General features: G+C 55.1%; 7 protein-coding genes across 7 annotated transcripts; 4 read left to right on the top strand and 3 right to left on the bottom strand.

Annotated features, from left to right (window-relative positions):
• Positions 1-8,149: 8,149 nt before the first annotated feature.
• On the bottom strand, positions 8,150-8,665 carry ISF_08741 (hypothetical protein; the record flags this gene model as incomplete). The annotated part of the gene is made up of 1 exon (XM_018852344.1): positions 8,150-8,665. One exon carries the CDS (start codon positions 8,663-8,665, stop codon positions 8,150-8,152), a length of 516 nt encoding a protein of 171 aa, XP_018700421.1.
• Positions 8,666-9,458: 793 nt separating this feature from the next.
• ISF_08742 (Carboxylesterase, type B) lies at positions 9,459-9,815 on the bottom strand (the record flags this gene model as incomplete). The annotated part of the gene is made up of 1 exon (XM_018852345.1): positions 9,459-9,815. The coding sequence occupies one exon, from the start codon at positions 9,813-9,815 to the stop codon at positions 9,459-9,461; it is 357 nt and encodes a 118-aa protein (XP_018700422.1).
• Positions 9,816-10,763: 948 nt separating this feature from the next.
• On the top strand, positions 10,764-11,657 carry ISF_08743 (hypothetical protein; the record flags this gene model as incomplete). Its single annotated transcript, XM_018852346.1, has 1 exon — positions 10,764-11,657. One exon carries the CDS (start codon positions 10,764-10,766, stop codon positions 11,655-11,657), a length of 894 nt encoding a protein of 297 aa, XP_018700423.1.
• A 1,919-nt stretch (positions 11,658-13,576) lies between these two features.
• ISF_08744 (Major facilitator superfamily transporter) lies at positions 13,577-15,173 on the top strand (the record flags this gene model as incomplete). The annotated part of the gene is made up of 2 exons (XM_018852347.1): positions 13,577-13,989; positions 14,045-15,173. 2 exons carry the CDS (start codon positions 13,577-13,579, stop codon positions 15,171-15,173), a joined length of 1,542 nt encoding a protein of 513 aa, XP_018700424.1.
• A 372-nt stretch (positions 15,174-15,545) lies between these two features.
• ISF_08745 (Flavin monooxygenase FMO) lies at positions 15,546-16,978 on the bottom strand (the record flags this gene model as incomplete). The annotated part of the gene is made up of 2 exons (XM_018852348.1): positions 15,546-16,842; positions 16,893-16,978. The coding sequence occupies 2 exons, from the start codon at positions 16,976-16,978 to the stop codon at positions 15,546-15,548; spliced, it is 1,383 nt and encodes a 460-aa protein (XP_018700425.1).
• Positions 16,979-17,372: 394 nt separating this feature from the next.
• ISF_08746 (Fungal specific transcription factor) lies at positions 17,373-19,409 on the top strand (the record flags this gene model as incomplete). The annotated part of the gene is made up of 1 exon (XM_018852349.1): positions 17,373-19,409. One exon carries the CDS (start codon positions 17,373-17,375, stop codon positions 19,407-19,409), a length of 2,037 nt encoding a protein of 678 aa, XP_018700426.1.
• A 3,035-nt stretch (positions 19,410-22,444) lies between these two features.
• On the top strand, positions 22,445-24,973 carry ISF_08747 (hypothetical protein; the record flags this gene model as incomplete). The annotated part of the gene is made up of 1 exon (XM_018852350.1): positions 22,445-24,973. One exon carries the CDS (start codon positions 22,445-22,447, stop codon positions 24,971-24,973), a length of 2,529 nt encoding a protein of 842 aa, XP_018700427.1.
• Positions 24,974-25,129: the final 156 nt, after the last annotated feature.

Here is a 25,129-nt window from a genome sequence, read left to right on the forward strand (position 1 = left end):
GCGTGTACTTCCACAAGATACTCGTGATCATTGGGCACTGGCTCTGGAATATCAGAAACCTTGAGGTCCGCAAGATTCTAAGTCTGTGGTTAGAATTTGGCGGTGAAAAGGTATCTGGGGACGTTTGCGGGATGGGTACAGTGAGATATGTGCTGATTTGAATGCCCTTCATTTTTCGAGGTGAGGGCAGTGCTGAGTTGATGCGTTATTGTTGAAAACTTTGTGGTAGTTGTAACCTCTTATAGTTTGACACAAACACGCGCCTGCAATGGTAGTCCAGGTTGGCCAAGATGCGATGGGTCAGCATCAAATACTGCTCCTAATACGTTTCTTGTTCAGGTCCCAACAGTATTTGACCTCGGCGCTCGGCTGTCAAACAAAACTACCTTTTACTATCAAAAAGGAGGAGACCTCCTCCGCGCCACAAATTGGGCCCGCCTAGAGGCTCGCCGTGCTACTTTTAGAAAGTTAAAGGAGTAAGACATGGCCGAGACGAGTTGTCGGCATCGGACACCAGAATGCCTGCGCATTGTTACTACCTGGCCATGACTACCTTGCTATGTTCTGCCACGGCGGGGCAAGGAAGTACCCTCGGGGCTGGCCGAAAGCGATGCCTTGTCAGGAAGCTATCCAATCAGGTCCAGCAACTCTAAACCTTTGATCTGCATGTAACTCTCCGCAGCTCCACTTGGGCGCTTACTCATCGGCCAGTCTTGTCCTAGTTGGGCAGAGAGTCAATCACTTCAGTTTGGGGCCGCGCGCCAAGCCGTCACCGTGATGGGTAAGGTTTAAGTTTAAGCTAAAATTGTCCGTAACCCTTTGGCCGATGTGAGGACACGACATCGTATACTGGCTCTTCAAACCGCCTATATGTTTATTTGGTCCCATTCCATCGGTTCAATCGAAAACGCCGTTCTGAATTATTTACAACGTCAATATCGGCATTGCACTGTCATGGGTAGAAGCTAGCCGAAATGTCTCTGGTGCCAGTACCGAGGCACCAGCAGTTGAGCCTTGAGCAGCCTATGTTGTCCAAATTATAGCATCAAGTCACGATTCATCATTATAAAAGGACCAACTCGCCTCGGAAATGAGTATTCATGACCCTGCATTGATTCTGGTCACTTGTGGTCAGAGTACTACAACCGGACTTTAGGTCTTGCTAGGCAGTTCAACGAGTCTCACATCATGAAGGCACCCAAGCAAGGCATTGGCCTTGGGGAAAAGCTCGACCTTATCCCAGCTTATACGCTCTCCTGGCCGGCATTTTGGCCATGTTCACTGGCTTATGGAGGAGTGAGAGGGACGCGCCATCATACCATCAACATGTTGCGTTTTCCGTTTTACGAACAGTTACCGAACGCTTCTCCGCAGCTCAGATAGAATGGACATTACCGCTCACAAACGAGGTCTACGACAAGTATGCACGGTCTGCCGGGGTAATTCCTCGCACAGTGGAACTGTGCGATGGCGCAAAGGGGCACTGGGTTGGTAATCCGGATGCCAAGAATGTGCTCATCTGGTACCACGGTAAGAATTTCGACTCGATACCCCAAAGCGCAAGTCTTTTCACTCGAGAAGAGAAAGAATGAAATAATAATACTCTGAGTAGGAGGTGGTTTTGCAATGGCGGCGAATGGAGCATTCTTCGACTTTTATGAACGTCTTCTCGCCACTGCACGCAGCAACGGCAAGGACATTGCCATTTTCATGCTCACATACTCTCTGTCTTCCCAAGCACAGTATCCGACACAGCTCAAGCAGGCAACAGAGGCACTTCGATACATGCTATCGCAGACGAAACACAAACCAGACTCCATTGTCTTTTGTGGCGACTCGGCCGGAGCCAGCCTGGCCATATGTGTCACTTCGCATCTCGCCCACCCGCACCCCATCCATCGAGGCCATTAGTCTTTCCGCGGCGTTGGCAGGAGTCGTTCTCATGGCGCTGCCGCCTTCGATGGATAAAAGAAATCATTGAGGAGCGTGAAATTTACTATGGTGGTGATCTCTTGGTGCCGGACGTGGTCTTGAAATGGAGAGACCAGTATCTGGGAGGCGCAAAGAGAGACTTCTATACCGATCCCTATGATGCACACCCAAGCTGGTTTGAGAACCTCCCAATGCGAAAAGATTCTCGTTCTCGCGGGCGGTAACGAGGTGTTGACACCACTCATGGAAGAGTTTGTCGACAAGGTCAAGGTACGTTTTCGATTCCCATGGTGTAGGTACGTGCCCAGTGCTGACTGTGGGAGCCCGTCTTCCCGTCCATCGAACTATTTGTAGGTAAACAAGAAGTCCACGTCGCGCCGATTTACAATTTGTTCATTGGTGATAAGAAGGAAACAGAGCAGGGAAAGAGGCTGCATGCATGGTTAACAGAGGTCTTGTGATATCGCCACGCAGCGACTCGAGACAACGCCGTGTAATAATAGGCTCTCAACCCTGCTTTACTTGACTAGGCAGCCGGGAATTAGGAAAGCGACCAAGTCTTTGTTTGTTAATACAGCTTCTTTTTGATGAAGGCCTGTCCGGTTAATTCTTTTTAGAAGCCTACTCTGCAGGGCGCGATAGCCGAAAAGCGGTTTAGCTGGTGGTGTGGGGCCGGCGCCTTACCGGCGTCTTGCAGCGGGGTCGTGGGTCCGGCCTCGGACCGCCTGAGTGTCGGCATTGCCGAAACGACTTTCAACCTCCCCCATTGCTCGTACTCTTTTTTACACGCATCTCTGAATGAAAACAATACGCGCGAAAATTTGGAGCGGTCGAGAAGAAAAAAAGTCATGCCTCGGAAAGTAGCATGTGATGCGTGCCACAGTCGCAAGGTTGGTGATTAGCATAAGAAGGCCCCGGCGCTGAGCAAAGGTACAATGAACTGAAACAGCAAACTCTAGATACATTGCGATGCGTCGGAGCAAAAACGTCAGTGCGACTGGTGTTGCCACCAAGGGCTGCCATGCTCATTTGACCGCGTCTCCCTTGGCAGCCTGCAACCGTCTGAAAAGTACGCAAAACATTAATCAAATAGCGCGAGCTGGGTCAAGTCTAACCGAGCTGGCCTCTAGAAATGGACTGCTAGTATCCCATAATTCAGACTCAAGTCGGCTTTCTGCAGGCCTAGCTGGCATAACCAGTGCGGATTTCTTGTTTCGAAATGCGCATCTCTCGTCAGCATCATCTACGAATCTAGCCACCGATCCTATAGTAGACGACGACGACAACGACGACGACGACGACGACGACGACGACCAGCCTATGCGCTCTGTGTCGCCGAGGCGGCGGACGGAGACGCCGGCCCCTCGCGGTCATCTCAGCGGCGTCAGCTTCCGCAACAGCGTTCCTCATTTTTCAAGGAGCACCCTGTCCTGGATCGAAGCCTGCACCAACGAAAAGACACGTTTTCCCGCCATCTTTCTGACGGACCGACCTCACCTGGCGTACCCCAGCACCAGACTGGCCCGCTCTGCACAGGTTGACCTCCCCGAACGGCGGGTCGTCGAGTTTCTCATGGAAGACTACTTGACGCGAAAACAGAGCTGTTTATACCCTCTGATTGACAGGGCCTTGTTCACCACCATTCTCCACCAAGCATACGGGCTCTTTTCTGGCCAGGTACCCTCTGAGCAGAGCATCGCAGCAAGGGCGTGCGTCTTTGCATTCACGGCGATAGCCTCTCTGTATTGTCGCAACGTCCATCTCGCAGCGCTAGTGGATAGTCGCGTTTGCGCGGACAGGGCGGAGAGGCTTTTGGAGGAGACGAGTGAAAGTTTAGATATTGTCACGCTACAGACTTTGATACTCCTGGTATGGTTGCCGCCCGTTTAGCCCAGTCCAGTACCGAGGTGAAGCTAACAAACACACAAACAGCATCTACATGACACGTATTCTTCCAGGCTAAGGCCATTACCAAAGTTTCTCATCATGGCTTGTCGCATCATCTCTGCCGTAAAGGCCAACGCTCCGACTGAAGCGCGGGAGCCTCACGCGGAGCTGGTCGCAAACCCAGAAGACCATTACCGCGTGCATTTGCGCCGGCTCTTCTGGGTGGCCTACATCCTCGACCGAAATCTGGCGCTTTACACGGGCCAAGAACCGCTCATAGTGGACGAATATTGTAATCTCAGTCTCCACAACACCAGCACACGCCTTCAAAACACGCACACAGCGTCGTCAATTCCTACCCAACCCTCATATAACAACAACAATGCTTCCCAGATACCTTGGACCCCTGGCGACCGCCTGCAGCTCTTCCTTTTGAAGTCCAAGGTTTTGAAACTACTCCATTCCGTTCATATGATGGACCATCGTGGCTCGCAGCTCCTCTCCACGATTCGAGAGCTCGATGCAGAGCTGGAAGAGTGGCGGGCCTCTTTGCCCGCACAGCTTCGTCCAACGCTCTCTGTGGCCCGACATGTCTTTTTGCTGGACGTGCCCAGCTTTGACGAGTTGATACTGCGAATGATACTGAGCCTGGATTACTACCACCTGTTGGGGGCCATACATGGTGCCAGCAGACGGTACTTCAACCAGGCGAGAGATTATGCAGACTGTGCTCTGGACGACGGCATCCGATTATTGTCTTGCCTCCGCATATGCATAGAAGCGAGTCGATGCACAGCGAATTTGTTTATACTTGCCAAACTAGAAATCTCGCCGCTTTCCTTTTGGTATTCTCCTTCTCCATTCTCCGTACGCCCCAACGCGCGACAGATACTAATGATTTATATAGGCTTGTTTCGTTCTATTTCTTGCCTGCTGTCCTGGCCCTTTTCTTAAACATTGTCGAGAACCCCCACGTGGCTGAGGCGCGAACCGACATGGACATTGTAACGGCGGCGAAGATCAGGGTGAGGAATCAATCCACGAAATCCACTGGTTGACCAATATATTGACCTCAACACGCGTCAACGTCAACCCACGACTTGAATTGTTACATAATCAACCAATCCACGGTGCTGCGCATTTTGATGGACGATATGGATGGATTGACCAGTCGTCCAGCATCGCGAGAAACGGAAGCTCTGCTGCAGGGTAAGAGGCCAACCTAAGTCGCTCGCTGGGGCCGACGTAACACTAGTTGTCGGCACTATCCACCCACTACAGTACGGCGGGCGCGCCTTGTCGCGTCCTGCGACGCGTCGCCATTTTAGGCCACCTGCAACACGAGGCGACTGGCAGCTGAAACATGGCCGAGCCAGTAACTACCAACATCGAACCTAAAACACCAGCTAGCGATGATACCCCGCACGATGCTTTACTGCTCCCGAGGCTTGCCCTTCTAGACGCGGGAAAAATTCCTTTGACATCCTGGACGCCATCCTCAGATGAGGAGCAGCGCATATTCCGCGTCTGGAAGGGCTTCACACTAGCCGAACGAACCAAGGATACGGTGTCTTGGATATGGGACTACGGCGTTGAGATTCAATCAGAAGCGTCCAGGCGATGGATCTGCATGCCGTGCGTGCGCCAAAAAGCATCATCACCACAGTCATACGAATCAAGAGGCACACAGAATGCCGAGCACCACCTCTGGAAGTCTCACGGCTACTGGGATCCGTCAGGACGACGACGAACGCCACTGCAGACGAAAGAGGGAAGGAAAGCCTTCGCATCGATCACAGACCTCATGGGCCTCAAACGTTTGGAGCCTAACGACCAGGCCCTGGCGAACAACCTAATCCGACGATTCGATCAAGCCGAGTTCCAGAAGCTGGTGGTGAACTGGATAGTAGAGAGCCAGCAGTCATTCAGGCAGGTCGAACATCCACGTCTGCGACAAATATTCGAATACCTGAATCCTGCGGTGCGTATCAAGGATGCGCATGTTACTGCTAAGACTATCCAGAGCTTGGCTATTCAGCAGTTCGAGCGCCATCGCGATGCCGTTCAGCATGCATTGAGGAGGTCTCCGGGCCAGATACATATCGCTTTCGATGGCGCGAGGACCAGAAACCGTCACGCATTATACGGCGTGACGGCTGTCTTCCGAGATGAGGACAACCAACTCCGAAAGCTTGTCCTGGGCATTCCGGAGCTGGTGGAACGACACTCCGGCGAGAATATCGCTGCTGAGATCCTTGACATTATTCGCTCCTTCGGCATCGAGGACAAAGTGGGTTACTTCACCCTCGACAATGCAGCGAACAACGACACGGCGATGCGCGAGATCGCGCAAGAGTTGCACTTCGATCCGGTGCGACGGCGCGTTCGATGCGTTGGCCACATTCTCAATCTCGTCGTCAAGTCCCTTCTGTTTGGAAAAGATGTCGAGGCGTTTGAGGACACCGTCGCGAAGGGCGAAGCACTGGCAAGGGCAGCGCACGACACGTGGATGCGGAGAGGCCCCGTCGGCAAAGCTCACAACTTTGCCATTTGGGTCCATCGGTCGGATGTTCTGACGCAGTTGCTTCGCCAAATCCAACAAGACTCGTATGCGGCAGCTGACGACGCCGAAGTTGGGAAGCAACGGCCAGTCGACGTGGTTATTGACAACGATACCAGATGGCTATCCCAATACTACATGATCAAGCGGCTGTTGCGACTGCAGCCTTTCTATGAAGAGTTCATTGCTAAAGCAAAGAGAATCTTCCGAGATGGCCGGAGAGGAGAGGTAGGCCGGAGGTTTCCTCCTTGTCTTGAGGAGTCAAGCTTCCTCACCGAGAACGATTGGGCGGTGCTCAGGACTTTTGACGAGATCCTCTCGGACTTCCACGTGGTTGTACAAGCGCTCCAGGGCGATGGGCAGCCGCGTTGTCGCGCCTCCGGCATACGAGAGACCTTCGGTTCGATGACTGACGTGCTAGAGGCATTTGAGTTCCTTCTGAGCAAGCTGGAAGACGCAAAGTCGCAGATCGAGACGCATCCCGAGCCGGAGCATTTTGGCATTAACGTCAATCTTGGCTGGATGAAGCTGGACAAGTACTATAATACCTTGAGAGACACGCCGGTCTACTACGCTGCCGCTGCTTTGCATCCTGGGCTGCGATGGACTTATTTTGACGAGATTTGGGGCCGGCACCACCCGGAATGGGTTGAAGAAGCGAAGCAGATTGTGCAGCAGCTCTGGAGCAATGAATATAGTAACCTGCAAATCACAGTCGCATCCACTGCCGATGGGCCAGCGCTAAAAAAGCAGAAGACTGTGCTGTCCTCATTTGATAGGTACCGTAATAGACACCGGCAAAGCAATGCACCCACTGCCGGAGCAGATGAATACGCACGCTGGCAAGCTAGCATGTCGGAGCTGGACAGAGATGTGGCTGACCCGGTGGAGTATTGGCACCTGAAGAGATTCGAGTATCCTAAGCTGTCTCGAATGGCACTTGATGTGATGACAGTGCCGGCCATGAGCGCAGAGTGCGAGAGGCTGTTCTCGGCAGCAGGGCTAATGGTTACTCCGCTGCGGAACAGGATGGATGCAGGAACAATTGGACTTATCCAAACCTTACGCTCGTGGCTACGCGCGGGAATAATCAAGGATGTTGACAATATACTGCTGGACAGGGCTGTATCAATGGGGCTTGGGGAGGATTGCTCAACGGAGGAGTTTCGAGGATGAGGCGGGGTAAGGGGGTTTCACGATAGCTTCAAAATTACTCAATTAGGAAATCGATGTGGAGACGACATGGGTCCTCAATATTGTGGCCATCAACCCACGAGAAGGCTTCGTGGACTCAACCCACGACAGCGCTGCTGAGTAAGCTGTCAATTCCATCCACGACAAGCACTCGTGGACGTGGGTGGATTGATTCCTCACCCTGGCGAAGATTACAATACAAGAGATCCGCTTCAGCCGGTTGTCAAATCAACAGCAAGAGCACCTAAAGTCTATCACGGATCTGTTGGCAGAGTTGGACAGGCTCGGAAAAGCAGTCATGCGCAATGTATAATATGAGTTACCGCCAACTACAATAGACTTCATCATTTTCTGCACCACTCGCGACATCGACGCTTTTCTATGGCTACATACTAATAGTATGAATGAGTTTTTTCCAAATGGCAAGAAATTGGAAGCATTTAAGTAGCTATCCAGCTCTGTAATTCTATTTCTTTAACTAGAAAATCTAGTGTCTCTAGTTATGTACAGGTTGGGCAATTATTTGTGTGGTGTGGCATGTCTTCATGTCCTGAGAACGTCCATATTTCGGTCCAGTCAATCCGAAGCGTTCTTGCGAAAGTCGTCCTTAAGAATGCTGTTTCGAGAAGGGGTTTCGAACCACATCAGCTGCTGGTTCTCCCTCCAGTCAGGCCATCTAGCGAAGCCACCAACACCCGCATTAGGGTCCAGATTGTACAGGAAGTTGAAATAGTAGGTGCGAGAACTCTTCATTGCATAGTTCACTGGAATTCCATAGAACGCCTGGACCAAGTCTGAGGTGTGAAAGGTCCCAAGAATCGGAAGTCCATGAAAATAGGATGCTTGGTATGACCAAACACGGACCTCTGGCTTCACCTTAGTAAGGTACTCCAGCGTGACCCTTCGCGTTAGAAAAAAGGCTAGGTCGCCTACAGTAGCGGCAACACGCTTGAACCCTGGGTAGAGCTCGTTGAAAGGACCAGTGCGGTATGGGCTACCTTGAATAAGAGCTGGCTCATCCATACCAACCAACTCTCTTAATTTCTCTGGAGGAGCGTGTGAAACGAGGTTTTGGTGCAGGTAGTTGGCCATGTCGTCCGGGGTCGTGACGTTTTTCTGAAAGAGGCCAAGCAGTGTCCCCTCGTCTTCCTGATGGCCCACGACTATAGGCACGGGAAAGAATTGGCCTTTTTTATCTGTACTTCAGGGCTGTCCACCAGCACGTTCCCATCAGGCCGTGGGTGAAACACCAATCCAGGGCCATGATAAGAAAGGATCTGTGGAAATGTAGACACAGCCTTGTGGAGAACGCTGTAGTCGACTTGGCGCAAGCATTCTAACGTATCTTGCGTGCCAGAGCATCCATCGCGGGCGATTTGATCATATAATGCCTGTACCTTGGGACAGTCAAGCGTGTCAGAGGGAAAAATGGTTCCAGAGTCCATGATACCGCCGCGGAATAAAGGCTTGCCCTTGTCTGTGGCGTTGCCTCCATACAGAAGCATCTAGCTCATGACGGATGCTAATCCCGGCGACTCGCCCCCATATCGTAACCTTGTCGGGATCGCCGCCAAAAGCTTGTATATTATCGGCTACCCACTCAAGCGCCATACGTTGGCCCAAGATGCCGGCATTCGAGCTACCTTCTTTCAGAATCTCCTTGCCTGGCATAAAGCCGACAGCGGAGAGGCGATAGTTGGCCGTGACGTAAATGAATGGTTGATTCTGACCCATGGCAGTTTGCAGCAGGCTCGTCCCGTCGTATGTGTTGTGCTTCCGAATGGGTAAGCACCGCCGTAGATCCAAAAGAGCACAGGAAGCTTGGCATTGGCATTGGTGCCCGCAGGGCGCTGCACATTGAGCGTCAAGCAGTCTTCCTGTCCAGTTACGGACTGTAAAAAGGCAGTTTGCGAAATTCGGCAGGAAGCTTGCTTGTGACGTCCTCAATGTCGGATGAAATGGGCATCTGAGGACAAGCTGGGGCGATGACGGTGCCGTCAATGATGCCTGGCTGCGTGGACAGCTTGCGAGGGGGCTTGAACCGCAGGGGGCTGACGGGCGGATCGGCATAAGGGATGGCATTGAAACTTTCAACATTGGCGAGTTGGCGGCCAATGGCAGTGCCCCCTGCTGGTATATCCGGAGAGACTTTGGCATTGATTGCAGCTCTGCCCTCGTGAACTCTGGCGCAGGCAGAGGCAACAAAGCCAAGCAAAGCCATGTAAGTCTTCAGGAGAGTCATGTCGATAGTATAGACAGTCGTAAGGTAGGAGAAGAGTAGAATGTTGAAGATGATGAAGGTCTGTCAGATATCTCTCCCAGCTCTTTATACATACATACCTATATACGTGCTTTTGAACTTCGGCGGAGAGGTTCAACCTAATGCCGGTGCGGCTTGATAACTCAACAGTTCGAGTTCGGGTAGCCTGGATGCACAGGCTTACAAAATTGGGCCTCGGCTATACATTTCAATTCCACCTGCTAGCAATATCATGACACGTTTTCTGAAAGAATCGAAAGCTTGATGCCGTCTTCTCCAGACCATAGTCGCTCAAGGTGCAAGGTCCCGTATAAGATGTAAACACAGCAGGGTAGGAAACCGGCGATACATACAATATCCCCGCAATTCAAGGACCATGCTGAACCAGCCTAGGCCGTTCCCCTACTAGAAGGGCTGGCCCGCTAACTATCTGACCTTGCCATTCGGCTAGATTAAAGTGATCTTAACTTATTTTGCACGCTGATTAAGCGGCTAAGGTGGAGAGCATTATATGGCAACCGACCTAACCTGGCAGGGTATAATGCTGAAAACAAATCAAAGTCCAGAATGGCTCTCCAGTGGAGGGCTCAACCCCCTACAGTAGCTCTTTCACAGATCATACAGAAAAGGGGCCTTAGTAAGCGGCCAATCAAGCAGCTTTGTCTACTTGTAGTTTGCCGAATTGACCGGCATGACCTTGACATCATGATAGGGACTGTCACGGAGCCAACGCTGCCCGCTATACACACCGCGCTATTCTTCTGCTTCTTCTTCTCTACGGACTTGGCTCCACGGAGAAAAGTTTGGGTCCGAGTTTAGGACACCGGTGTCGCGTCATATTGTTACAAGCTTACAGAACAACCGGTTAATCGGGGTCCCCGCGCACCATCCTTCTACCCCGCCCCGGGCCTGGATCGCGATAGCGGCAACATGTCTGCCACTAACTCTGACACTTGTATTCATACCACGGCCGGACCTATCGAGGCTGAAGTTTCCGGCTCAGGTATACCAGTTCTCATCTTACACGGGAGTCCTGGAGGAATCGATGCCGCCTGCTCCATGAGTCGCTTCCTCGACAAGGACACGTTTAAAGTCATCTGCCTCTCACGCCCCGGCTATCTCAACACGCCGCTGCCTCCCGTACACCGTTCCATCGATGCCGAAGCGGATCTTCTTGCCGCACTACTTGATGCGTTGGACATCCCACGCGCTGGTGTTCTGGCCTGGTCTGGCGGCGGCCCAGCTGCGTACCAGCTCGCCTCTCGATATCCGGACCGCGTGGCTTGCCTAGTAAGCATTGCGGCCCTGAGCTCGGCCTGGATCGCACCACCAAAGGCACACATGACAGAACGTATCCTGTTCGGCACGAAGCTCGGAGACGGGCTTCTCAGATTCCTGTCCTCAAAGTCGCCCAAGAATGTGATTGCGGCAGCGTTAAAGGGGGAGGGCTCGCTTCGCGGCGACGAGCTGGACGCCTTGGTCGAGCAGGTCATGGCTGATGCCGCCCAGCGACAGCTCGTACTCGAGATTGCCCTGACCGTCAACGTGGGCGGCAGGCGGAAGCAAGGCTGGCAGAACGATGTCGCCAACTTTGCAGCGATCGAGAGCTTAGGCCTGGAACAGATTCAATGCCCCGTTCTGCTCATCCATGGAGATGCCGATACAGATGCACCCCCAAGCTGCAGCGAATCGGCGCATGCACGCCTACCGCGCAGCGAGCTTGTCATGATGCCGAGAGGTACGCACCTCTCATTCTACGCGCATCCAGAAGCGAGCCATGTTCAAGAAAGGACAAGGAAGTTTTTAGAGCACGCAAAAGCTTGAAAAGTTTTCAGTCTTAGCGCGGATGGCAGTGAACTGGGCTTATTACGTAGCTAAAGCAAACAAACATTCCAACGAGATGGCTCGAGGGAAAAGCCTCGGCAGAAACTGAGCTTTTTTTCTGCTTCTAACTGATTTTCGCGTAATACAAATTAGAATGCCCGCTTCCTCCTCGAGGCTCTCTTTTCCTCACAAGAATGGCTGAGCTTCAGCTGCTATTCTATGTAGCTCGGATTATACGGACGCCGACGCCGATGAAGGGGCTGTAAGCTTTCACCACCACCCTAGGTTACAATGTCCAGCAGCTTTTTTCTTGTTGATCAGGGAGCGGCGACATCCGGTCTGCCCTGTGTTGTCATCGCTTTTCCATTTTGCGTAGCTCGCTGAGGACAAGACATGGCAAGCTCCTCTGACACGGTTTGCCGATACCTAATAGGAGTCACCCGCCACTGCTCTAATTGCAAGGATTATTTTTCTTCTTCGCAATCTTCATTCTTCCCTTGTTCCACATTCTGCACTAAATAGTTACAAGAACCACAGCCCTAAGACCGGCGCCCTACTGCGCGCTTCTAGACCCCCCGCGTATCGGCCGACTTTGCCGTCTTTGCCAAGCTACAGAACACCGGGCAAGTAATTCCGGAAAGGCCAATATATACAATTATCCCAGTAAGAAAATGGCCTTGTAGAATTTTCTTTTTAGCAGTGTATACTACGCCCTGGGCAAAGCCTTCGTAAGGCAGTCGTAAGGCTGTGGATGTGTATGGCTACATCCCACTACAGGACCGAGGTCGGGTAGAGCATAGCCTCTGTGCCTATTGAGTTACCAACCAACGCCTTTGGCTTTGGTCACTTAAAGACGCAAGCGTTGTAGGAAACAGGTGCCTTCGCCATCCGACTAAGAGAGAAACTCAGCTCATTATAGAACTATAGTACAATAAAACAGTCCTTCCAAAGATGGCGTCTAGCTTGACGTATACACAGCCAGAAACCTGCAAAGGCATGTAAAGCTCTCTGTTGACCATTTCTTGGACTCGCCAGAATCAACTATTCAATCCATTTGGACGCCGACTTTGACCACATAATCCCTTCTGCATTCGCCAACATGGAAAAACCACCCGGTCATTGGTTTCGACGGTTGGTATCCAGGACAGTGGCCGCCTGCACCCCGCGACCAGAAAGAAGAGGTCAAGATTTCGATGCCTATCTATGAAGAAAACGGATACCAGTTGTTCTCTAGGATTGTTCGAAGGACAAGACCAGTTCAACTGCGGGCAAGAGACGCATCGAGGGCCACTAAAACGGTAGGGCTCCAGGGTAGTCACGCCGCTGTCTATTTTCCCGCCACCGTCATTTCGTCCAGTTTCATCGCGGCGGGAAGAATATAGATAAGCCAGCCAGCCCGCCGGCGCGTCCACTTTAGCGGTGAATCCAGGACCAACTCTTTTAAGCCCCAGCGCTCTGGTGCATATGTAGGTAGGTACATACATAGCTAACTTATAACATTTGTAGCATCGAAGTTGGCCCACCTGCTCAAGGTCGGTTGTCGCTGTGGGGCCGCTCGGATCTACCTGTTTAGGAAATTCCTCCTCCTCCCCCTCAATGTCGTGGCCCGACGCTTAAATCACGTATTGCCGCCCCTGAGAGGCGAAAGCTGACCCTGAACAGCCATTGCTTGGTAGCTCAGTCGTCAAAACTATGGGTCTGTCAGGTAAATAATCGACTGCTAGCGACTGATAGATGGCGATGGATTGTGTCGTGATAGCCACAGTCTGGAGCTTTACGACTAAATTTGATGGCCAACATGTCATGGTCGGAGGCATTATAAAAGACAATACCGCTCGGTGACTTTGGACGTGTGGCCACCAGCCATTCCGCACCATTCACCCTAGGACCAGTCGACTTGTTCTGTTCCGAGACTGAAGATGGCCGCCGCCCAGTCTCCCTCGCCAGACCCTTGGGTTGTTGTCGCCTCTCCCGAGGACGACGACGATGCCAACTACGAGGTCACCGGGGTCTTCGCGCACGTCGCCCGCTTCATCCCGTGGTTCCGCAAGCCGCGTCACGTCCTGCTGTTCAAGATGGATGTCATGCTCGTTCTCTGGATGTTCATCGCCGGCCTCATGAAAGAGATGGACCAGTCCGCCACCACGCAGGCATACGTCTCCGGCATGCGCGAGAGCCTGAGTCTTTACGGCAATGAGCTCGTCATGTTCAACACCTTCTTCTCCATCGGCTACGCGCTCGGCCTTGTTCCGGGACAGCTCATCCAAACCAGGATCAGGCCGTCCATCTTTCTCCCCATTTGTGAGGTCTGTTGGGGTTTCTTGGTCTTGTTGTGAGTCGTGTTCTTCCGCCCGTGGAGAGTGGCGAAAATTAACTCCTGTACCCAGCACGTACAAAGCGAAGAATGCACAAACAATTTATGGCCTTCGCTTCTTCCTCGGTCTGCTCTCCGCTTCCTTCTGGCCCTCGCTCGTGTCCCTCCTCTTCAATTGGTATAAGCCGTCCGAGCTCGCGGTCCGCCTTGCATTCTGCACGGCGTCAGATGTCGCAGGAGCCATGTTCCTGAGCATCCTCCAAGCCGCTCTGTACCGCAACATGGAGGGTGTCCACGGTCTTCGCGGCTGGCAGTGGCTTTTCATCATTGCCGGCGCGGCCACCATCGGCCAGGGTCTCCTCGCCTTCCTGTCCATCCCCGACTCCCCCGCGACCACCCGAGCGGTGTACCTGAGCGAGGCCGAGAAGGACCTCGCGCGGAGGCGCATGGCCAGCTTCGGCGCCAGGACGAGCACCCTTGTCAACGCGGCCGTGCTGCGAAGGAAGCTGCGGCAGCTCATTGTGCACCCCGTGACCTGGTTCTTCCTGCTTGCCTTTGCGCTGACCGCGTGGGCGCACCGTGCCAACGCCTACTTTGTGCTGTACCTCGAGAGCATAAAGGACGCCGACGGGAACAGGGTCTACAGCGTCTTCCAGGTCAACGTGCTCCCACTCGGCGGCTACGCGCTTCAGATCATCACGAACATTGGCCTCAACGCCCTCTCGGACCGGAAGCACTGGCGGTGGCAGATTAGTATTGGCAGCGCGGCGTACTACGCTGTGATTCTCTCCGTGCTGTGCGCATGGCCACCGAATGACAAGGTGGTGCTGGCGTTCTACTTCCTCACCTACAGCACGTACGCCGGCTCCTCGTCGCTCATGGCGTGGATGGCCGAGCTCATGCGCAAGGAGCCCGAGGCACGGTCCATAATCGTCGCGTTGACCGTCACCATCGTTTACGTGGGCCACGCAACCATCCCGTTGCGGGCGTTCAGGGTCGCGGATGCGCCGCGGTATCCCATTGGTTTTCCCATGGTCACGGCCATGACGGTGGCAAGCATCTTGGTGCAGTTCGGGTTCCTGTGGTGGGACAGGCGCCACCCTGGGATCGCGGAGCACGGCTTCGACAGGCCCGGCTCTGACGAAGAGAGCACAACAGGACTGGAGGACATTAAGATTGGTGCTTCCAAGGATAATAAGTAGTCGCCAAGTCGAAGAGGTCTCGTTGTTTGTCCCCGCTGCTGTGCGCGTACCTGGTGGCAGGGCGATGGCGATGTAATTTAATTGATTGATTGCCTTCATGATGATGATGCTAGAATTCAGTGCCTGTGGAGGGCAAGAAGCCACCTTTCCGTCGCCTACCAGTAGTTATGTATCTATAGTACATCGAAGTTATTTGTAGGTTGCCACAATCCACCTACCCTATAGGGAAATGGCGTCTTCTACTCCTGGTAGCAATTGGCACCGCAAAAGAACCACCAGGCGGTCATGATCCTACTTTAGCTCAAAGATAAAGATTTTAAATTTTAACATAGGCGTAGATTTCATCGTCCGTATGACTAGTCGTGGCCCGACTCAGGAGCCAGATTGCCCGCCAACGCCAGGATACACGAACCCCAGTGCCGCCAAGTCCTTGAGTTTGTGCCTCTTATTGCCCATTCTCCTGGATGCTGCTTTGACGAGCGGCAGTTGCAACCTCAGCCACCTCTTCTCATCGTCCCAGAATGGCGGGATCTTCCCCAACCCTCCGTTCTCCAGGGTCTCGTCTGTCTCAGAATCCAAGCTCAATTGGTGCATCTTGTTAATGTACTCGGCGTCCTCGAGAGGACCCATAGTGTGCACCGCCGCGCTACCCTTTGACTTGGCCAGCGCCGCCTCCCAGTCTCTCATCTCGGAAGACGGCGGCAGCGTAAGCCGTCCAGCCCATACACGCGAAACCCACGCTGCCTGACCTTCGGCGAAGGGGAACGGCACAATCCGCTGCGGGATGCCCAGGAAGGCGAGGGTCGGGTCGTTGATGTAGAATACGTGCTGGTACAGATTATGGACGCACGCGCCGTCGGTCACCACGGGCGAGGGGAGGTCCTCCAGGAAGGGAAAGCTGTAAACATAGCCAGTGCAGAAGACGACGGCGTCGATGTGCGTCTCGGTCGCGCCATTGGCGAAACGCACCGAGCGGTCTTTCGGAACGAATTCGACAATCTCGGGCACCATGCTCGCCCAGGACGGGACCGGCTCCTCGGAGGTCGGCTTTGGCCGCTCCTTTTCGGAGACCATGACTGGCAGCTTGGCTGTTGTTGCGATTTGCGCGCTGATGTCGATGCCTGATGCTGAGTTTCCCACGACAATCACCTTCTTGTTCTTAAATTGTTCCGGGCGTCTGTATTTCTTGGAGTGCGACACGAGCCCCGGATACGTCTTTACGAAGCCATCAAGCCCGGAGATGGATGGTATGAAGGTGTCGCTATAGTGCCCGTTGGCAACCACAATTGCATCGAAATACGACGTTGATGGTTCCTCCGACTTGATAAGGCGTGCCTGGACTTCCCAAACATCGCGACCTTCTCTCTCAATCTTCCGAACCGAGACAACCCGAGTCGACAGGCTAATCACGTTGCTGAGCGGCTCAGCATAGACCTCAAGGTAGCGTTTGACAACCTCGTGGTGAGGAAACAGGGCAGTATTTTCTGGGAAGTTGAGATCTGTGTAGTTCATCAAGGTGTGCGGGATGTTGGTCTCCAAGAGGTCGTAGACAGGCGACACCCACGGCCCAGTAGTATCGGCGTCCGCCGTGAAAGCCCAGACGCCGCCGACGGTATTATGCTGCTCAAACACCTTGACCTTGGAGAACTTCTTTTCTGCCAAAAGGTATCTGAATCCTGTTAATAGGCGCTGAGACGCCGAATGCGAGTAAAGACTCACCTGGCGGCCGCCAGGCCACACGGACCGCCGCCGATGACGGCAACGCTGTCGATATCCGGCGCTTGACGTTTCTGTGCTGGCGACATGCCGGAAAAGACGACAGATTAGGATGAGATGAGGTCGCGATCCATGTCCATTACGTGACCCTGACTTGATTATATGAGCCTCGAGCCATGAGTCTTCTGGCGCTGTCATTCGCAAGGCGGCAAGGGAGGCCCTTAGCAGTCATAATAATAGAAGTCGACCCTCAGCAGTCATGATAACCTAAATCGTATGTCGTCGGGGTGGCGCCGCCTGGGCTGTGCCATTTTGCCTTAGTGTCCATCACGCAATCGCCTGTTCTCCATCTGGCCAGGCAGGAAACCGGGGCGCAAAGCGCGGGCATCTTCACCACCATGACTGAGTCGGACAACGCCATATTGCTCAATTATCATTCAAGGTGCAGAAAAACGGAAGCCCTAGCATGCACTATCCCTAAACATGCCTGCTACAGCAAATAATGATGCCCCAACGCCCAATATCCACCGCTTCCGAGTCCGTCGCACGTCTACGGTGCCGGAGTCGGCCCCACGCCGACGCTCCGCTTCGCCGCCAGTCGGGCCTTTACCGCTCCCGCGCGACATTCCCGCCTGCGACCGGTGCCGGAACTTTAAAAAGAAGTGCAGCCGTACGTTTCCTGTATGCTCACTGTGCGCCAGCGCCGGCCATCAATGCTCCTTTTCAACGCCCGTGTCTTCGGCCAAGGCCCAGACGCACCACCTGCGGGCCCGCGTCGAATGGCTCTCCCGCCTGATCGACGAGAACCTCCTCGTCACCGGGTGCCCCGGCATCGAGGGCGTCGGCACGGGGTCCGACTTGACGGGCATGCTGGCCACCTCTCCTGCTGCCATCGTCTCTATTCCGGCCAGGGCTCAGGCCCACAGCACGGAAGCGACGCCCGACTCTGTTAACCAAGAGCAGCAGTCCCTTGTGTCTGATGCTCGTCTCGTCGCTACCCTGCGCCACCTCGACTCGGTGAGCGGAAGCCTCATGGCCGCGCCGCAGGACCCGCTGGCTCGCACGCTGGTCAACGCCTACTTCCGCCACATCCACCGAGCATACCCATTCATGAACCGGGCCCGGGTATTGCATGAGCTCGAGGCTCTCGGATCTGCGGCGTGGCCTCCGAGGCAGTCAGACTCTACTTTGCTCTTCCTTGTCATGGCCCTCGGTTGCACCACCCTCCAACGCTCGGGACAGATGCCCCGCGACGCGACAGGGTTCAAGTATGATGTTCCAAGCGCCGAGATCCTCCAGGAGTGCCTTCTCAAGGACGATGTTGAGTCTATCCAGATCCTCGTTCTCCTTGCGCTGCACTGCATGTACGACCCAGCTGCAGCGTCCACGTGGTCCGTTGCCGGCATAGCGTCCCGAAAGGCCATGTCCTACGGCCTCACTCGCCGGGCATCTAACGACTCGTGTCTCTCGTCGACGGACAAGGAGCTCCGATATCGTCTCTTCTGGAGCGTTTGGGTCCTCGACCGGGTCATGGCCTATTCAACTGGCCTAGCTCCAGCGCTGTGTGACGAGAGCACCGACGTCCCGCTCCCGGGCCTTGCCGTCGAGGAGTTCGCCTCCCCGGAGCGGCAGCGCTTCGCCTCAGTCCTGCAGATCCACCGGCACATCATCCGTCTGCGACAGCTCGAGGACCGCATCCTCGCCCAGGTCCTCTCCCGAAAGCAGCCCGACACCATCATCGCCTCGCAGGGTCGCCTCGCCATCGTGAGGGAGGTGCGAACGGACATCGAGAACTGGTACAGCGAGGGCTGCCTCCTCTCGCCCGTGGAGCCGGACAACATACCCATTCACGCGTCCGTGGCCTGGCTCGGCGCGAGATACTACCACCTGCTCCTGATGCTACACTATCCTTGCCCCTTCAACGGTTTCGGCGCCATCATCTCCGCCATTGACCTCCTACGTTTCATCCAGAAGCATCTGCAGTCGACCCTCGTCCTCCTCCAGCAACGCCAGCTGCCTCTCAACCTCGTCACCCTCACGCGCACCCTGCCTGTCGGTCTAGCGCTACTGCACTGTCTCATGAGCGGCGTCTCCGAGATGGCCTCGACGGATGAGGTCGACACCCTCATCAACGTCTTCGAGGCCTTCCCGGACAACTGGGCGCAGGCAAGACGGGCAGCGCATGTGTTCCGCCAGGTGAGGATGGTAATCGTGGAGGTCTCAGGAAAGCAGACGCTGCAGTTCGCGGAGACACGAATGCAGCCGGGAGGCCCTGGCTACTCATACCAGGTGCTCCTGAAGCCGCTGGCGGTCGCCGTGACGGCGGTCATGGAGGACACCCTCGGCAAGCCGACGTGCTACGCCATCCCGGAGTTTCTATGCGAGCGGGGATCCGGCGAGGGAGGAGGGGGATTTTACTCCTCCAACTCGCCGACAAATCCCATCCAGTCATCCCTCCTCTCAATACAGGACGAGACAACGGAGAACAGCTGGGGGTCCCTGCAGTTTGCGTTTATGTGACATGGATGTTTGTGTAGTTTACAGCTGGGACGGATGAACGTTCAACCGAACTGTGCGCAACATGTTGCATTATGTAGGTAGTTAGCATCTACGTTGACTTAACCTTCAACTAACCAACCCACCCTCCCGTTCCTGTGCCTAGTCTTACCAGGCGCGTCTGTCCATTTTAGTAGTGAAACGAGGACCAACTCTAATAAGCTACTAGGCGATGGCTGTTAGAGGGTGGCATACGTGATTGAAGCGTCGGGCCACGACATTAAAAGGAGGGGAGGTGACTTGGTAACAACTTAGGCGACACCGGCGAAACTCCAGCCAAAGTGTAGCTCGGGCCCCTTTCCACCGAACTCTAGCTCAACTTGCTGGATCCGCCAGAGGTTATCCCTGACCTCACACTTCAAGGTCAAGAAAGCCGTAATAAGCTACGAAGCAGCCCCTCCCTCCCGTTGGTATTTCTTCCATCACGAAACAACCCTACGGTAAATGGCGCTAAGCGATGAGCAAATCAAAATTATTGCGGAACATCCACTCGATTATGACTTGCTGTCTCGCTTTCCGACCAAACTACGCCTTCTGGAAGACTCCCACGAATCTCACGAATCTCACGAATCATGGCGCCCCGGCATAGCGAGCCTCTTGATAACCTTGGTGGGCTCGATGACAGCATACCACCTCACTTTATCAGAAGAAGGAGGTGCGTGTGTTGCTGATAGACTCTTCCATCTACGACAAAAACTTCTACAGGGATTATTCAAGTTAGATGACTTTAATGAACTCGTCGATACAATCGTCTCCAACTCTCCTGACGCAGACCTATGGATTGCTATCATCAACCTCGTTAATGCCCTTAACCCGTCGACCCCTCCACCATCCACCCAGGTGCCAACCAATATTGCAACACCACTTCGAGTCAGCTCAGCCCGTATTTCGCCGGCCAGGGACTTATTACTGGCAGCAAGCTGGAACGGATGAACGACCTGCCGCAAACACTGTATGCGTATCTTTAATCGACCCCTCTCTTTCACCTGCCTTATTCCTCCTGGCTTTATCGACCCGATGGATTTAACATCGTTAGACATGTTTCTGAATCCCTTCCGAAAGGGGCGGCGCAAAGTTCCACTTCCTCCTCGTATACCCCGCATGTCAATAGAGGTTGGCGATACGCTGCAACATTTCATCTTGGACATGTCAGCTTCGCCCCCCGCCTCCTCTGCCCCGTCTGTTCAGCCAACCTCTCCACCGGCCCCTGTGCCGTCCGACGACATCTCGAACGATGAACTGGTCGACATCCAGCCTTCCGAGGTGACGTATCTTGAGACTCTGAAGACAAAAAGAGACAAGAAAAATGGCGACAAGCGTGTTGTCACCTTGAAAGATGGAATTCGGAATGAAAGTGGTTAGTGAAATATAGGTGCCACCTATCCATAGCATGTTGACGCCCTCTTAGTATAAGCACACTGGATACTGGGACCAATTTCGTACAGAAGAGAGCGCTTATCGACTGCTAAAAGAAAAGGGCTTTTGTGAGCGGGGCGTCGTTCCGAAATTCTACGGAATCCTTGACGAAATAGATGTAAAACTTTGGCCAGAAACTGTACGAGTTTCAAAACGATTCAGCTTCGCCTAGCGCCGTTTTTATTGAATACATGCAAGACACTAAGAAGATCGATCTCGACAACTTTACGCAAGATAACATGGATAGGCTGTGTGCAATCCTCGCCGAGTTCCATAATGTCGGCCTCCTTCATGGCAACCCATACCCGAGAAACATGATGGTTGTTCAGGGAACGCCTAGAGACAGAGTCTTCTGGCTGGACTTTGACTCTTGGAGCGTTGAGGATCGAACAACGTCTGATGAGTTCACAGAACTGCTGTTCCGAGGGGAATCGGAGCAGATGGCATGCGTTGCGAAAGCATTGGTATGTTGTCGACTTTGCAACAGGCTCGGGGACTGGCTTTGACTAACAGCTCTTACCTTGGTCGGAGGATGCCAAGACTGGCAAAGTAGAGAAATCGATGTATTTCTAGTGCTGGCGGCTGTATTCCAGCACTAAGCACACATAGTCGTGAAAGCGACGAGCTGTACACCGAAGCGTAGCACAATCTACGTCCTCGCGTCCTGTCCGTACCATTCTCCCGCCAGGCGGCGGCCCTCCCCGCCTCATCAGCAGGGGAATGAACCAAGTCACAACCGCAAGCCAAGTACTTGGCAAGGCTGCATGCTAGGAAGCTAAAAGAAGCTACACAGTGTTCGTAGAAATTGAATGGGACTAGAAATTGTCTCTTTTCTTCGAGCAAACTAGCAAGTAATCCAACACGTTTTCCCCCGTCTACCCTGGTAAGCTCGCTGGAAATGCCACAACCGGAAATCCTGTCATCACCAACAGCTACTGTACAGTAGTTGGCCTTGGCGGGGCAGCCACAACAGCCAACATGAACCAGCTTTACTCACTGCAAGACAATACAATGAACAAACCTGCTGCCTTTAGATGTACAAAGATGCCAATTGAACATGCCACTGTCATCTGAAAGTTCAGCCACATCCAATCTTCCCCCATCGCATTGGCTTTAACGGCGTTGACGGCTGAAGGCGGGGCGTCCGACTTGGCCCATAACTACTAGCACCCGCTGTCAGCCTTCCGTGACATCCGTGCCCAACTGTGCCCGTCAATTGACTTGCAATTCTTCCCTTCATTTTCTCTTTTCTCTTTTCTCTTTTACCTTTCTTCCTTCTTACCTGGAGCTTCATACCTAAATCTCAATTCTCGCTCGTCCTTTTTTTTTTTGCCCTTGGTTGTGGCATCGTCAATGCCAGCTCCTCCTCAGTCACTCTGACGTCTTACATGTGAATGTGCATTGACCCGGAAAAAAAGTCACCAACGTCATCATCCAATCAATCCACCTGTCCAACTTGCAAACGCAACGCTCCTCCTCTCCCTCAGCTCGCAACCTCTACGGCCAACAGTCTCTACCTATCGATCCGCCTCCCCCGTCATTTGTCTCCGTATGCGACAACATCGTCATCATCTTCCCTGACAATGGCGGCCCAAACGAGCACCGCCGCCGAACCGGCCCTTCCGCACCGGCCGCCTCCTCCCGGTGTCACCTTGGACGACGAGATCAAGGACGACGATACCAAGGAAGAAGTGACCAAAGATGACATCGCCGAGCGCTCCCTCTATCCCGACCACGACGACGTCCAGGCCGTCCTGCAGCCCGCCATGAGCCGCGCCGCCAGCCACCTCACCTCCATCCACACGCCCGCCGTCGAAAAGGTCGCCGCCATGGAGCGCATGACGGGCTTCTTTGACGGCAGTCCCGTACTGCCGGTCCCCGAGGACTCCAACGACGACGATGACTCCGAGGAGGCCGCGACGCCAAAGACAACAGACCGGAAAGATGCCTCGTCAACCTCCTCCTCCATACCCAGGCCGTTCAACCCCCAGGATGTGTACAAGAGCGCAGCCCCCGCGCGGACGCCGCAAACAAAAGGTGCTCTCGGCAGCGCATTGGCGTCGACCCGCCACCGCCGCGCCGGTTCGGCCGGCCAAGACGCCCTGAAGCGCTTCCAAAAGGCGCTCCCGTCCTTTGGCTCTCCGTCTAGCTTCCTGCCGTCGCTGCCGACAAAGTACTTCAACAACCTGGCTGACTCGATGCCCAGCATCCCCAGCATCAGCATCGGCCACCACACCAAAAACTCCAAGTCCGAGGCGGACGCCCGACGACGGCTGCGCGCCCACACCGCTACCATGCCCGCCATGCACTCGGCGTCCCGCGAGGGCTCCGGCCCGGCGACGCAGACGTTCTCGCCAGCGCGAAGACCGGGTTCCCTCCGGCGCACCACGTCCGACGAGAGCATCCTGTACCACACCCTCTCCCGGCAGTCGTCCCTCGGCGACGACGACCGCTTCCAGGACGTGCGCGAGATGGTCAACATGCGACTGCTAGCATTCAAGGACAGCCTGCCGGACGTGCCCAACTTCAAGATTCCGTCGCTGGCCAAGCTGCAGGCCACCGCGCGCCGCTCGCAGCAGTCCCTCAACGGCATCTTCTCCAACGACTCCAGCAACGCCGATAGCCAGACTCGCGATGCTGCCGAGTCGTCTAGCCCGGACCGGGAAACTAAGCAGCACCCGGCGCCCAAGGATGACGACCTCGGCGACGTGCTGCGGGACCTCGTCGGCGACATCGTCATCCTCGGCGGGTACCGTGGTTCCGTCCTGCGCTCCGCCGACCCGCCGCACCACCAGCTGTGGGCGCCCGTCAAGCTCGGCCTTGGCCTGCGCAAGGCCGACCTCGAGGTCGGCCTCGACGACGCCGACGAGGAGTCCATGCCCACACGCATCATCCCCTCGGGCATGCTCAAGAACATTGGCCCCATCGACGTCTCCCGCAAGCTCTTCCGCAAGCTGCAAGCCTCGCCCAACGCCCAGGCCGGCCGCCTGCGCGTCTGGGACTTTGGCTACGACTGGCGCCTGAGCCCGCGGCGGCTGTCCAGCCACCTCCAGGAGTTCCTCGCCAAGCTTCCGTCGAACCAGGCGGGCTCGCCGAACCGCGGCGCGCTGGTCATCGCGCACAGCCTCGGCGGGCTCATCACCCGGCACGCGGTCAACGCGCGGCCGGAGCTCTTCTCCGGCGTGCTGTACGCGGGCGTGCCGCACCAGTGCATGAACATCCTCGGCCCGCTGCGCAACGGCGACGCGGTGCTGTTCAACGAGAAGCTGCTGACGGCGCGCGTCAACTTCTCCATCCGCACCAGCTTCGCCCTGCTGCCCGAGGACTCGTTCTGCTTCGTCGACAAGCACACGGGCGAGCCGTACCCTGTCGACTTCCTGGACCCGATGAGCTGGGTGCGCCACCGTCTGAGCCCCTGCCTGGAGGCGCCGCTGCCGCCGCTGAGCGGCAAGTCGTCGTTGTCGTCGCCGTCGCTGGCCTCGTTTCTGCCGCACTCGTTCCTGCGCCCGCGGGGCGACAGCAAGGCCGCCACCGGTGATCGCAAGGAAAACGAGGTGGACCCCATGGTGCCGTCCATGACCACCGGAGCCTCGCCGCCCGCGCCAGCGCCGCCCGCCTCCTCCGCGTCTCTCGTCGACATCACCGAGGAGGCGTGGCTGGCGTCGGCGGACGACGAGCGCCGCCGCAACTACGCGTACCTGAAGCGGACGCTCGCCGAGACGCGGCTGTTCCGGGCGGAGATGCGGCACTCGCCCGCGCACCAGGCGGCCGACGCGTACCCGCCGCTGGCGGTGCTCTACGGCAAGACGATCCCGACGGTGTGCGCGGCGGGCGTGGACGGCGTGGCCGGCATCGCGCGCTCCGACGCCTACGACGACCTCGCGTTCCGGTCGGGCGACGGCGTGGCGCTCGCGCGCGAGTCCATGCTGCCGCCGGGGTACGCGCTGGTGCGCGGCGGCCGGGTCAGCACGGAGAGGGGCCACATCACGCTGCTCAGCGACATGCCGGCGCTGGCGAGGGCGCTGAGGGCGCTGGCCAGGGGCAGGGGGAAGGGGATCGGCCTGGGTGGGGGTGCGTCGCGGCGGAAGCGGGAGGAGGAGTCGTCGGACTAAGGTCAAAGAGGTGGGCGACTTTGTTTTTGCGATTGAATACCCCGGAGTTGGAAGGCATTTTTTGAAATAAGTATAGATTCTTGATATGATGGATGCATGCTTGTGGAAATGACGTTGCGGAGGGAGGGTGGAAAGCGCTCGTCTAGTATAGATTCT

Source organism: Cordyceps fumosorosea, assembly GCF_001636725.1.
Source record: "Cordyceps fumosorosea ARSEF 2679 chromosome Unknown scaffold_35, whole genome shotgun sequence".
In the NCBI taxonomy this organism is placed as follows: domain Eukaryota; kingdom Fungi; phylum Ascomycota; class Sordariomycetes; order Hypocreales; family Cordycipitaceae; genus Cordyceps; species Cordyceps fumosorosea.